This window comes from Mustela nivalis (genome assembly GCF_964662115.1).
Source record: "Mustela nivalis genome assembly, chromosome: 9".
NCBI lineage: Eukaryota > Metazoa > Chordata > Mammalia > Carnivora > Mustelidae > Mustela > Mustela nivalis.
In genome coordinates, this window is record NC_139028.1 from 67,067,727 (window position 1) to 67,080,659 (window position 12,933).

The 12,933-nt window shown below is 39.9% G+C and overlaps 1 protein-coding gene across 4 annotated transcripts; it reads left to right on the forward strand.

The window, feature by feature from the left end:
• Nucleotides 1-1,070: 1,070 nt before the first annotated feature.
• LOC309840086 (olfactory receptor 51M1-like) lies at nucleotides 1,071-6,932 on the forward strand (the record flags this gene model as incomplete). 4 transcript variants are annotated; one of them, XM_082682148.1, is made up of 3 exons in its annotated part: nucleotides 1,071-1,135; nucleotides 1,468-1,628; nucleotides 5,925-6,932. In XM_082682148.1, the coding sequence occupies exon 3, from the start codon at nucleotides 5,940-5,942 to the stop codon at nucleotides 6,930-6,932; it is 993 nt and encodes a 330-aa protein (XP_082538274.1). In that variant the 5' UTR covers nucleotides 1,071-1,135; nucleotides 1,468-1,628; nucleotides 5,925-5,939. The 4 variants fall into 4 exon arrangements, with proteins under 4 accessions (XP_082538274.1, XP_082538272.1, XP_082538273.1 ...); XM_082682146.1 differs by lacking the exon at nucleotides 1,071-1,135 and adding an exon at nucleotides 1,199-1,314; XM_082682147.1 differs by lacking the exon at nucleotides 1,071-1,135 and adding an exon at nucleotides 1,199-1,309.
• Between the last annotated feature and the right edge of the window lie 6,001 nt (nucleotides 6,933-12,933).

Sequence of the window (12,933 nt, forward strand, 5' to 3'; positions counted from 1 at the left end):
GTAGAAGCTGGTCTAATTCCAGCTCCTGCACTAAATCCTTGAATGACCTAAGCCAAGTATATTCCCTATACTGGGCCTTACTTAGTGTTTTTCACTGCAAAATGAAGTCTTGGACTTCATAGTCCCAAAGAAACTTTTTCACTTCTGGCACTCTTAAAGTCTTTGCAAAGAACCAGAGCCAGGAAAAGGAACAGGGACTGCTCTCCCTGAAGGAGAAGAGAGACCATCTGTAATATTCAGCTGCCTGGCTCCTTGGACCAGGGCTGACATGCCCAGGTCAGGCTCTTCTTGGATTATGTCTGGAAGTCATGGATACCATAAACCCTCTGGTCTCCATAGACTCCTCCCTGCCAGGCTATCTGATATACCCAGCCTTCCCTCATCTTCTTATCAACCAAGCACCATTCATTGCTTCAACCCAGATATTAAGTGTATTTTGTGTGCCAGACCAGTGAACATGGCAGGGAAGATCCTGCCCCCAGTCTCTTCTATTAATACAGACAGCCCTGTGGCTTCCTTGGTATCCAGGATACACCACCCCACCTCCAAAGTCCTCTTCTCCCCTGGTCACAAGAGGCATGTCTACACAGGAGTTTGACCATTGTGGAAGTGCTCTTTGGTTCAAAAACGAGCTTATCTTCAAAACTAAAGTCTAAGTCCTTCTGTATATTTTCCTACTCATAAGAAACAGTAACCTCTACCAATAATTCATTTTTTAATAGCAGATATTAAATTGAAACAAAAATATTTAGGACACAAGGGTGAGGTAAAGAGATCAACTTGCTCATTGCATAGTGAAGAATCTCTCTTCCTCTTCAGGGTTCTGCTGTATCTCTGCCATGAATACTGTAGTTATATTTTCATTAGCCATGACTGTGTACTGACAAATGGACTTCCTGGTTTGTTTGTTTCCATCTGGAGTTTTAAAAACTTTAGTCACTTCAAAACCTTTATCAGAGACATGATTCTGCTTTGGGTTGGAGGTGGCTCTGATGTTATCCCTTCCACATAAGACAAAGCAGATCTCCTCCTCCCCAGCAAAGGGATGCAGGCTGGAAGCCAAGGCCAGACGGGGGTGGAGACCTTGGGCCTCTGAGTGATCACCCCAGATGGAAAGATTTGGCCCACTGCAAAGGTGGGGGTCCAGTTTCTCCTTACCCTGGAAGAGGGCAGGGCTTGGTCTCAGGGGAAACAAGTGGCTGCCTCTCCATCTGGCTGCATGGAGCTGGGACAGAAACCAAGAGGGGCTTATCTGTTTCCTTTTTCTGTTCTGCCAGTTCTTTTGAGTAGGCTGGGCTAGGGGTTGGAGGTATGGTAAGCTGTCTGACCTGGGTCTTTTCAGGTTAAGATGGGAATGGGGACCACTTTAGGGAGGTGGGAATTTGGAGTGGTTTTTGTTTTGTTTTGTTTTTTAAGGAGAAACACCTGTTGTTCCCCAACACTAACAATTTTCTCTCATTTCCGCAGAAACTACCTAAGACTTCCTTTCAGGAAAAATAATCACAGCTCCGCATGGTCTCTCTATAGACTTCTCTCTTCTCCCAGATCACTCTTCCTGTCCTTCTCAGTCTGAAGTCAGTGAACACAGGACTCAATGCTAAACTCCAGGCACAACTAATTCATAAGAGGTGAGCACTTGATTCATTTACTTATTCAGTTTTTCATGCAAAAGCATATGGTGGTGCCTACCAATATTAGACACTGTTCTGGGCTCCAGGCGTATTTCTCAGAGAGTCCCACTCTACCTGTACAAGAAAGTGAGTCAAAACTATAAGTTATAAATACACACACACGAACAATATATGTATACATATATAAGGTACAAATAATATATACATATATAATGTATATGAGAAATATATGTATCAGTATATAACTATGTGTAAGTATGTTTCTATATAAAGAATAGATATATGTGAAGAATACATATTATATTATATAAAATATATATAAAGGTAAGTATACTTCTGTTTGTTATTTATATTACACATATTTGTTATTGTATATACTTATATATAACATATAAATAGATTCTATGTGTTCATATAAATAAGGATACATATATATATATATGTATAATATAAAGGATGTATTTTTGATTTACACTTTAATAGTGCTGCAGCAAAGGTATTATATGAACACTGAGAAAGATACACCTAACTCTACACAAGAAAGTCAGGAGAGATTTGTCAGAGAAAATGATATTTGTGTTGTCTTAAAGGATCAGCCAAAGTTCACTGGTCGGGAAAACAAGATTTTTTTTTTCAGGAAAGCAAGATAGGAAGTGATAAAAATAATAGAAAAAAGAAAAGTACATATAGGGAACTGTAGAAAGAGTTGTAAGGATTTGTTGACTGCAGGAGAAAAAAGATAAGTTGAGAAAGAACAAAAGCCTTGCTACAGACAGAGTATTTGGGAATATTCAGAACACGAACTTGGAATTAGGCAAACATGGGCTCAGATCCCATCTCCGACATTATTAGCTCTCTGGGAAGCTTGACGAAAGTTATTTACCTTTTCTGTGGCTTCCCTCTCTGTGGAGTGGGGATGGAATACTTCATGGTTATGAGAAATATTCTTGATGTTAAGTTTCCCCAGTGTCTAAATCATTCATAGGCTCAATAAATTGGAGCTCTCACCATAGCTCTTCACAAATCTGAACTGCATTCTGGTGAAAAGGGGTAGTGAGGGACTGTGGACAGCCCAGTGACTCAGGGAGTTAGCATTCTCTGGACAACCCCAAGGGCTGCAGCAGGGAATAGATCAAGGCAGGGAGAGGGGGGTTGGGCAGGTAAGTTAAACGACAGAAAGGTCAGTTAAGCAGGTGTGGAAAAACTAAGAATTATGACAGTGAGCACAAGGGTAGAGACAAAACAATAGATGGTAGGGATTTTTTTTTTAAGATTTTATTTATTTATTTATTTGACAGGCAGAGATCACAAGAAGGCAGAGAGGCAGGCAGAGAGAGAGGGAAGGAGGCTCTCTGCTGAGCAGGGAACCTGTTGCGGGACTCAATCCCAGGACCCCAAGATCATGACCTGAGCCGAAGGCAGCGGCTTAACCCACTGAGCCACCTAGGCACCCGATGGTAGGGATATTTAGGAGGTAAAAAATACTTAACTCAGTTACAAAATAGGTCTGGGAAGAAGGAAAGGGTCAAGTAAAGTGTACATTCCAATATGTTGTCTTGGATGACTAGAAAGTGGTTGGTAAATGATACTGTCAAAAATGTATAAATAGGAGGGAAATCAGATATGTAGAGGGTCGGTGATGGGCTCAGAATTAGATGTGTTAGGTTTAATTGGCATCCATTTGAAGAGACTAACAGGAAGGTGGAAGAGTAGGCCTGATGCATAGCAGAGTTGTCTGGGCTAGAGGTAAATATGTAGGGGATGTCAGTATACAAGTAAAATAATAGATCATGTTATGAATAAGAAAGTGTTCAACATCGGAAGACTGGGTAACAAGAGCACATGAATATTTGAGCAACGGATAGAAGCGCTGAATAAGAGCTGTCATAAAAATTAGAAGAGAATCAGCCGATAGTTGCATTAAGAATTTCAAGAGAGAACTTTAAAAGGAAGGCATTGTTATGGAGATCAGATGTTGACTTAACATTCTCCATTGAATTCCAAGCCTAGAGATCATTAATGACCTCTAGGTCATTGCTGGGGCACCAGGGTGGCATAGCTGCTTCTGACTCTTGGTTTTAGATCAGACCATGATCTCAGGGTCATGAGATTGAGCCCTGCATTGGGTTCAGCAAGGAGTCTGCTAAAATTTCTCCCTCCCTCTCCTTCTGCCCCTCCCCACCTCACCCTTTCTCTCAAATAAATAAATGTAAGTCTTAAAAAAAAATAATAGAGGGGCGCCTGGGTGGCTCAGTGGTTAAGCCTCTGCCTTCAGCTCAGGTCATGATCTCACAGTCCTGGGATCGAGCCCCGCATCGGGCTCTCTGCTCTGTGGAAAGCCTGCTTCCCCCTCTCTCTGCCTGCCTCTCTGCCTACTTGTGATCTCTGTCTGTCAAATAAATAAATAAAATCTTTTTTAAAAAAGAGAGAGAGAGCATTGCTTTAGCTAAATTAAAAAAAAAAAGTCATTGGGTGGTTGGTTGAGTACTGAACTTATGGGTGAAGAAATAGAGTACAAGGGGATAGTTCTTTCACTGTCTTGTAAAAATGATGAAGGGCTGGCACTGGTCTTCCTGAACCTCCTTCTTTTTCACCACCTCCTGCCTCATTCTTTCCAGTGCATGGCCTCATGCATTATCACTGCTGCCACCCCCTCCTTGTCGCCTCTCTGCCACCTTTCCAGTCAGATTTTATTCACTGAAGATTTTAGCATTGACTCCCTTTGCTCTTTCCACTACTGATCCAGACAAAATTTTTATGGTTCCCATATTCCCTCCTTTGATCCAATCAGTGGCTGCACTCTCAGCCCCTTGACCTCCTCTCCATAGAGATTGTGTCCTTTACCATAAATTGGCAACTTGAGCCTGGTCCCTTTTACCCATCTCTTACTCCTTCATGCTTTTGCTTTTCTTTTTACTCAGTGGAGTTTCCATAGTACATCATCATAATTACCCCTCCACATACGCCCTTAACTTTAGTCCTGCTAGCCTACCCCAACTTCAGTTGGGGTAAATGCCACTTTCCACATACTACTCTTCTGCCCTTGAGCAAATAAGTGTAGTGATTAAAAACACACCAGAGTGCTGATTGGATCCACTCTGAAGTTATGAATATCCAATGGGCCTCATAACTGCCTGGAATCCTACATCTGAACACAGTAGAATCAGATTTTATTCCCAACCACTCCATTGAACTACTATCTCACCATCAGCTAGGACTTCCTCATTGCTAAATCTTCTGGTCACTTCTCAGTCCTTTAGTACCTTGACTCCTTAGGAGCATTATATATAATTGGTTTATCCCTTATGAAACTGACACACAAAACCATACTTTCCTGTTTTGTTTTGTTTTGTTTCTCTATTCAACTGGGAGTTTTTCCCCCTCAAGCTATTTTAGTGTAAACTTTCTTCTTGACCTCTAAATTTCAGATTTTCCCAGGACTTAATACTAGAAACTTCCCCTCTACCCTCATATTTTAGATTTTGTCCAGGCTATTTACTAATATCTCTCAAACACATATCTTTTCCTCAACTTATTTTGAAGTTGATACTTTTCCTATACTGAGTTAATGAGAACAAGATAAATGAAAACCTTATTGGGGGAAGTGATTCTAAACTGAATTTTCGAAACGCTTTTGAAACAACTAGATACAGATGCTCAGGATACTGCTAGATAGATGAGCCTATAATTAAAAAAAAATATGGGGTTATATATTTGATATTTTCAATGTATAGATGGTAAATAAACTCATGAGAACAATGATATTGCCAAGATAAATAATAAAGTATTCTGGCCAAAAAATTGCCCAGAATGGGAATGGCTAAACAATTGTTTAAGGATAAACGATTAGAGAAGCCAGCAATAGAGAATGGGAAGGAACAGAAATTACAAAAATACAGGAAAAAAACTGATAGCTGCAGAAAGGGAGGTGGGCAAGGGGATGGGGTAACCAGGTGATGGGCGTCAAGGAGGGCACATGAGGAGATGAGCCCCCACATCAATGATGTGATGAATCATTGAACATTATATCAAAAATGAATGATGTACTATATTTTTGCTACTTGAATTTAAATAAAAAATGCTTCTATCTTCAAGAAAAAAAAGGGGAAATACTGGAGAAAATCTGGTGAATGTGATGCTATAACACAGTTTAGAATAACTAGCAGGGTGGTAGAATTGATAATAGTAAATTACATGATACCAAAGATAATGATAATCATGATTCTGCTTATGGTGGTGTGACTATTAGGAATACTGAAAAATTAATAACTAGAAATATCCATTTATTTTCAGCTCCATCTCTGAGGAATGCCAGCCCAATATCCTCTTAGACCTCAATTCATGATTTTGTCCAATATTACTCAGGTTAGCCCCATGTTCTACCTCACTGGTTTTCCAGGATTGGAAGCCATCGAACACTGGATTTTCATCCCCTTTTTCCTTATGTACCTTGTGGCCATCTCAGGCAATTGTTTCATTTTGATAATTATTAAGACCAACCCTCGTCTGCACACACCCATGTACTATCTACTCTCTTTTTTGGCCCTCACTGACCTGGGACTCTCAGTGTCGACCTTGCCCACTACTGTGGGAATTTTTTGGTTCAAATCTCATGGTATCTACCTTGCAGCTTGCCAAATTCAGATGTTCTGTATCCACTCATTTTCCTTCATGGAGTCCTCAGTGCTCCTCATCATGTCCTTTGACCGCTGTTTGGCCATCTGTCACCCCCTTAGGTACTCAGTCATTATCACTAGCCAGCGAGTGATTAGGACAGGTCTGGCTGTCATATTCCGGGGACCTGTGGCCCTAATTCCTCTTGTCGTCCTCCTGAAGACTTTTCCCTACTGTGGGCCTCGAGTCCTCTCCCATTCTTTCTGCCTACATCAGGAAGTGATACACTTGGCCTGCACAGATACCACCTTCAACAACCTGTATGGACTGACGGTAGTGGCATTCACTATGATGCTGGACCTGGTGCTCATCACACTGTCCTATGGAGTCATCCTGCACACTGTGGCAAAATTGGCCTCCCATGAGGAGCAGTTCCGAGCTTTCCAAACATGTACCTCACACCTCTGTGCTGTGCTGATATTCTTTGTGCCCATGGTAGGGCTGTCTTTGGTGCACCGCTTTGGGAAGCATGCCCCTCTTGCTGTCCACCTTCTTATGGCCAATGTCTATCTCTTTGTGCCTCCCATGCTAAATCCAATCATATATAGTATTAAGACCAAGGAGATCCGCCATGTTATCAGCAAGCTTCTGGGTCTTAAGAAGGTCAGTGCTGGATCCAGGGGTTAAAAATACCCCGGTACCTAAGAGAAGGTCCCTAATCAAGCCAAAGATCACTAGCATTAAGAACCTACTATGAATCCCATGTGTTTCCCCAAGATTCTTTTCCATTTCCCTAAATAAAATATATATGAGTTTCTTTTCCTGAGTTATGAGTTAAGAATACTGACATGCCCTTGCTTAAATTTTAATGCCTCCTCCTATGTAGGAGACCTAACTCTTTTCATAGCACCAAAAACTGCCCAGATGAATACTCTGTTGAGAGTCATCATCAATGTACAAATATTAAAACTAAAACTAAATGGAACAAAAATGAAAACAGAACAGTAAATTTAAATAAATAAATAAATAAATAAACCGGGCAGAGAAGAAACAAATTCACTTCAAGAAATGTACCTTCTCCCATGGCTCCTTGGGACTGCTTCTCTCTTCTCTACACAGCCAAAACCTCTTCAGTTTCTATCCTGGCTATCCTTTGCACTCTTCAGTCACACTGGAAGAACTTGTTACTCTTCCCTAATAGCTGATTTAGTTAGAACACCTCCATGTGTTCTATGGATGTGCCCATTCTGGTCCTTCTACCACTTTATTTCATTAGTGGAAGCCCTTGACCCCAAACTTGACTCATCTCATCTCTGATTTTACCTTTCCTATGGACTTTCTGACAGTAAGCAGAAGTCAGAGTTTTCCCCCAGGCACCTCAGTGGGGAGATCTTTCATAATGACATGAAACATGGCCAAGTTGCAATGAAGGAAAATATCACAAATATTTATAAGTTATAATCCATTGCTCCGGAGGTTGTGGACCTAAAGCTGGCAGAGAAGATTCCCCATACCGTTGAATAAATGAGTCTCAGCATTGGGATCACTTCCTCACAGACATTTCCCTGAGAGATTTCTCTCCAATATTGGAGCAGATGCTCCCTCCCTCTGCTCCCTCAGAACCCTGCATTTCCCAGTGTAACATCTGAACATCTGTCACATAGTAATGTACTGCTTCATGTCTCAGTTTTGCTTCCTTTTTCACTTTCTCCTTCCTTTCTTCCTTTCCCTCCCTTCTTCCTTCCTTTCTTTTTCTTTCCTCCTTTCCTTTTTCCTTTTTTTTTCTTTTCTCTTCTTTTTTCTTCCAGAATGGATTACTAAATTAAGCCCCTTGGAGGAGTTATGCCTTGTTATGTCTTGCCAGTACATCTCCATAAATACAATGACTGGCAGAGAATAGATACTCAATGAATACATACTATTAATTTCTGGAAACATGAAAGCATAAATTGAAATTCAAAGCTAAGAAAGAGGACTTCTATTCTAGGGGGGTTTTTTTCTCCTTACACTCAGGAAGCTCAAGAAGACCCCCTTGTGATAGCAACCCTCAAAGAGTGTTCTTCACCATTACCCTAGTTCTGCATCATTCAATCCTCTGGGCCCCACAGCCCCCTCTGCCACAGATTATTATGACCCAGAAGCACTTCGTGAGAGTTACTCTTCACGGGTCTGGGGCATGGGAAACCTTGTATATAGTCCAGCAACCCTCCTCTCTGATCCAGGCTGAATAGAAACCTTGCTGGGTCGTTTTGATAAACTCAATTGTCACTTTCTTTTCCATGGGTTTAGGAGTTGAGCAGTTTCTCGGGCCAGAATAACCATATCCTTGCCTCCAAACAAGTCAGCTTCTCCTGGCTTTATATTCTAGCATCCCCCATCTCTTCATTTGTTTTAGCTTATATGAAGTCTGAGAGAATTCCTTTGGATGGGAAACAGATGGTTGATACCTGCTAAACTGGTTTCTTATTTATATTTATTTTCTGTTTGCCTGGTCAAAATGGAAAGAGAAATGGTGGTGGCAGCAGACCAGACAAAGATCCTCAGATATAATTGTTCTTGTGAAAGATATTATTAAAAACAGCTAGGAAAGACTGAATTACTCAAAACACAGTGCTAGCCAAATTTCTTATCCATTGTGGAAGATAAAATTTGATCCTTAACCTATAGTATACATAAAAATGTATTAAAGATACAAATGTTAAGAGGAAAACTTGAAAAATTTTTTTTAATCTCCCCAATTTATTTATTTATTTAATTTATTTATTTTCAGCATAACGTTCATTGTTTTTGCACCACACCCAGTGCTCCATGCAATCTGTGCCCTCTCTAATACCCACCACCTAGTTCCCCCATCCTCCCACCCCCTGCCCCTTCAAAACCCTCAGATTGTTTTTCAGAGTCCATAGTCTCTCATGGTTCACCTCCCCTTCTAATTTCCCCCAACTCCCCTCTCCTCTCTAATTCCCCTTGTCCTCCATGCTATTTGTTATGCTCCACAAATAAGTGAAACCATATGATAATTGACTCTCTCTGCTTGACTTATTTCACTCAGCATAGTCTCTTCCTATCCACTCCATGTTGCTACAAAAGTTGGGTATTCATCCTTTCTGATGGAGGCATAATACTCCATAGTGTATATGGACCACATTTTCCTTATCCATTCGTCCGTTGAAGGGCTTCTTGGTTCTTTCCATAGTTTGGCGACTGTGGCCATTGCTGCTATAAACATTGGGGTACAGATGGCCCTTCTTTTCACTACATCTGCATCTTCGGGGTAAATACGCAGTAGTGCAATTGCAGGGTCATAGGGAAGCTCTAGTTTTAATTTCTTGAGGAATCTCCACACTGTTTTCCAAAGTGGCTGCACCAACTTGCATTCCCACCAACAGTGTAAGAGAGTTCCCCTTTCTCCACATTCCCTCCAACACATGTTGTTTCCTGTCTTGCTAATTTTGGCCATTCTAACTGGTGTAAGGTGATATCTCAGTGTGGTTTCAATTTGAATCTCCCTGATGGCTAGTGATGATGAAAATGTTTTAAAAAATAAGAGAGAATGGAAATACAGTACTGAAATACAGTAAAACAGAATACACCAAAAACAAAGAGACAACACAAATCAGACTCAGAGGTGAAATCTGCAATATGTATCTATATGGACAACTGATGTTTAATGTTCAGAATATGTGAAGAACCTCTAAGTTAGTAAAAAATTTAAAAGATAGAAAATCCAATAAGAAATTAAGCAAAGATAGGAATAGGCAATGCACCTACACAAAAAACAAATATGCCAATAAATATCTGAAAACACGTTCATCTTGACAAGAAATTTGGAAAAGAAATAAAAAAGAGATGCCATGTATTTCACCAATAAATTTAGGAAAACTGGAAAAAATACATATCATAAATATAAATATACACACATATATACACCCACATTCACACATATTTTCAAACACATATGCAGGAAAAATTAAAAACTATGTGGAGATTGGTAAACTCTGAAAAAAGCTCTAGGGAAAGAAAGAAATAAATCAAGTGAGCCATGTTACATGGAAGGTTTTAATTCTATCAAAAAAATAGAGGCAAAATCTGAGGCAAATAAGCAAAATGTTAAGATTTGTTAAAACTGGGTAAGCCTAGAGATGTACACTTACTCAGGTGGATATTATATCATTCTCTATATTTTACAATTAAAATAATCTCCTATTTAAATACAAACAAAAGTACAAAGTGAAATTTTAAAAGGAACCAAATTCTAAAACTGGATATAAATGTTCTTGTGTTTGTGTGGTATCCTGTGTGCGTGCTTGTGTGTGCACGTGCGTGCATTTGGAAGGCCTTTGGAATCCCAGCTGTTTAGGCTTAGGAGGCCCTAAGGAGCACTAGAGTCTTTCCAGTCCTAAAGTCAGGCACCCCTTTTACATGGGTTCCATTCTGAGCTTTAACGGAAGTCCAATAGCAGGCTACACCACAAAATAGCAGCTGTGAGTCTCAAAATGGTTTTCCCATACTGAATGGAAGGCATACTGAAGAAGAATGTAGAATGTGGATTTAGATTACAGTTTAAGTCCCATTTTTACCACTTATCAACAAATAGGTCACTACCATCTAAATTTCTTTTCAAAATGAGAAAATACAAACAGATAATGATATTTTTAAAACTCCTACCTTTCTGGAATTTAAAATACAAATTAAAAATTTTAATCTTGTTAATAAATATTAAAAGTTCATAATCAGGCATGAAGTGAAAAAGGGATTTCCATATACTTGTGTGAGAGCATAATTCGATTTGTCTTTTATAGAAAGCAAGATGCATTGAAAGACTTAAATGTATTCAGATCCTGTGTCTCAGAAGCACGACTTCTAGAAATCTATCCTACTGAAATAACTGTAAAGGAAAAATAAAGTTTTTAGAATGTACGCTCCCTGAGGATGAGGATTTATCTTTTTCTGTTTGGTCACAGAGTTACCTCAGCACCTGTGCTTGTGCTGGACCTCCTCTCTATTTAAGACAAGGGCCTGCATTGCTGAAAGAAGTTCAAGTAAAAACAAACAAACAAAGAAACAAACGAAAAAACTACACAATCACACAGCTTCTCTTTAACTTCTTTGGTACAGAAGTGAACTCCTTTAGTTTTAAGGTCATAGAACTTCTTTACTCATGCAGTGTCTATGTTTTCAACCCCTTAAGCCCCCTCTTCAGTAAAACAAAACAAAACAAAACAAAACTAACAAATCTACAAAACAAAACTCACCAAAGCTAGATTTGTTCACACATATGACAATATTTGGTGTAAACTGTGTGGCCCATTCACCAGCACTGATTCTATGCTCCCACATGCAAAGCTCTTTACAAAACTGTCGTGTTTTTTAATATCCTTATGCCTCCCTAAGACTTCAAAGCTAGCATTGTGTTTGTAAAATACATATTTTTATGTAATTAAAATATGTTTTTCAGGTACTTGAAATTCACGTGATTTTATAATGTCTTGCTTTGTGTCAACTCTGAGACTTCGTTGTTTCCCTCACTATCTGGAATGTCAGATCCAGTGTGAGAGTCATTAGTAAAGAATACCTGTTAACATCTTTATAGTTCCTGTAAATCTTTTTGGTTTTTTACTCTGTCAGGAAAAGTTAGTCATTTTTCAAATTTGTCTCCTGCAAAAGACAAATGACTTTCTCAAAAGCAGAGATCGTGTTTTTGTTGTTTTTGTTTTGTTTTGCTTTGTTTATCTTTGCACTTAAGTGTATGTCCCCAAATTTGTAGATATTTGCTGAATGAATGAGCATGAGTAACTACCTGGTGGGGAAGAGAGTCTCAAAGGGAGCCTGGATGGAGGAAAAGAGGATCACAGAGAAGAGGACTAAGGGTCAACCAGTAAATTTTCTTACAACAATAACAGCTAGTGGAAGAAGAGAATGAAGACTCATCTGATTGACAAAGTATTTATTGGTGGTACTGAAGGGTCACTAAGTTTCCATCAAAGATAAATGGGGTGCCAAGTGACCAAGTTCTGGGAAGACACTGATCCCTCTTTGGTGTTTACAGATCTACATCCATCTAAGGAGTTTCCTCTGAGGGCTAAGACCCAAGGGAAAAGGACAGAGAGCCATATAACTGCCATTGCAGCAGATGCAGATGGGCATCCTGATTGAGTCAGAAGAGGCTGGGGCAGGAAGTGAGAAGTGCTGCAGGACTGGGGGAAGAAGCCACAGAAAACAAGGACCAGTAAGTTGTTGCAGATGGGCAGAGGCAGCCAATGCAGTGACCTCTCTGGTACCTCTTATCTAAAAAGTCTATAAGTAGGGTGATGGGATAGGGCAACTTCCAGCATTATGGCCATCTGCAGTATGTTATCTCCCTGTGACCTTTTGGATTAGAAACAGACCAGAATTTGTTCCTGGGTTTTTATTTGCAAACATGGCAGCTTCCTGGTTAGGATATGAAACTGGCCCTGGTACATGGCAGGCAGGGAGAGACTGAAGAAAGAGGCAGTTCACTCCAGATTGGTAGATGGCAGGTCTGGTAAGCGAGGGAACTTATATACAAGGCATGTCTTGGACACCACAAGAAAAGTAACTCTCTGCATCCACCACCAGAATCTTAACTTGGTTCAGCCACATATACCATCCAGATGGGCTCAACTTCTTTATTGTACTGATGAGGATACAGAAGCAAGATTATATC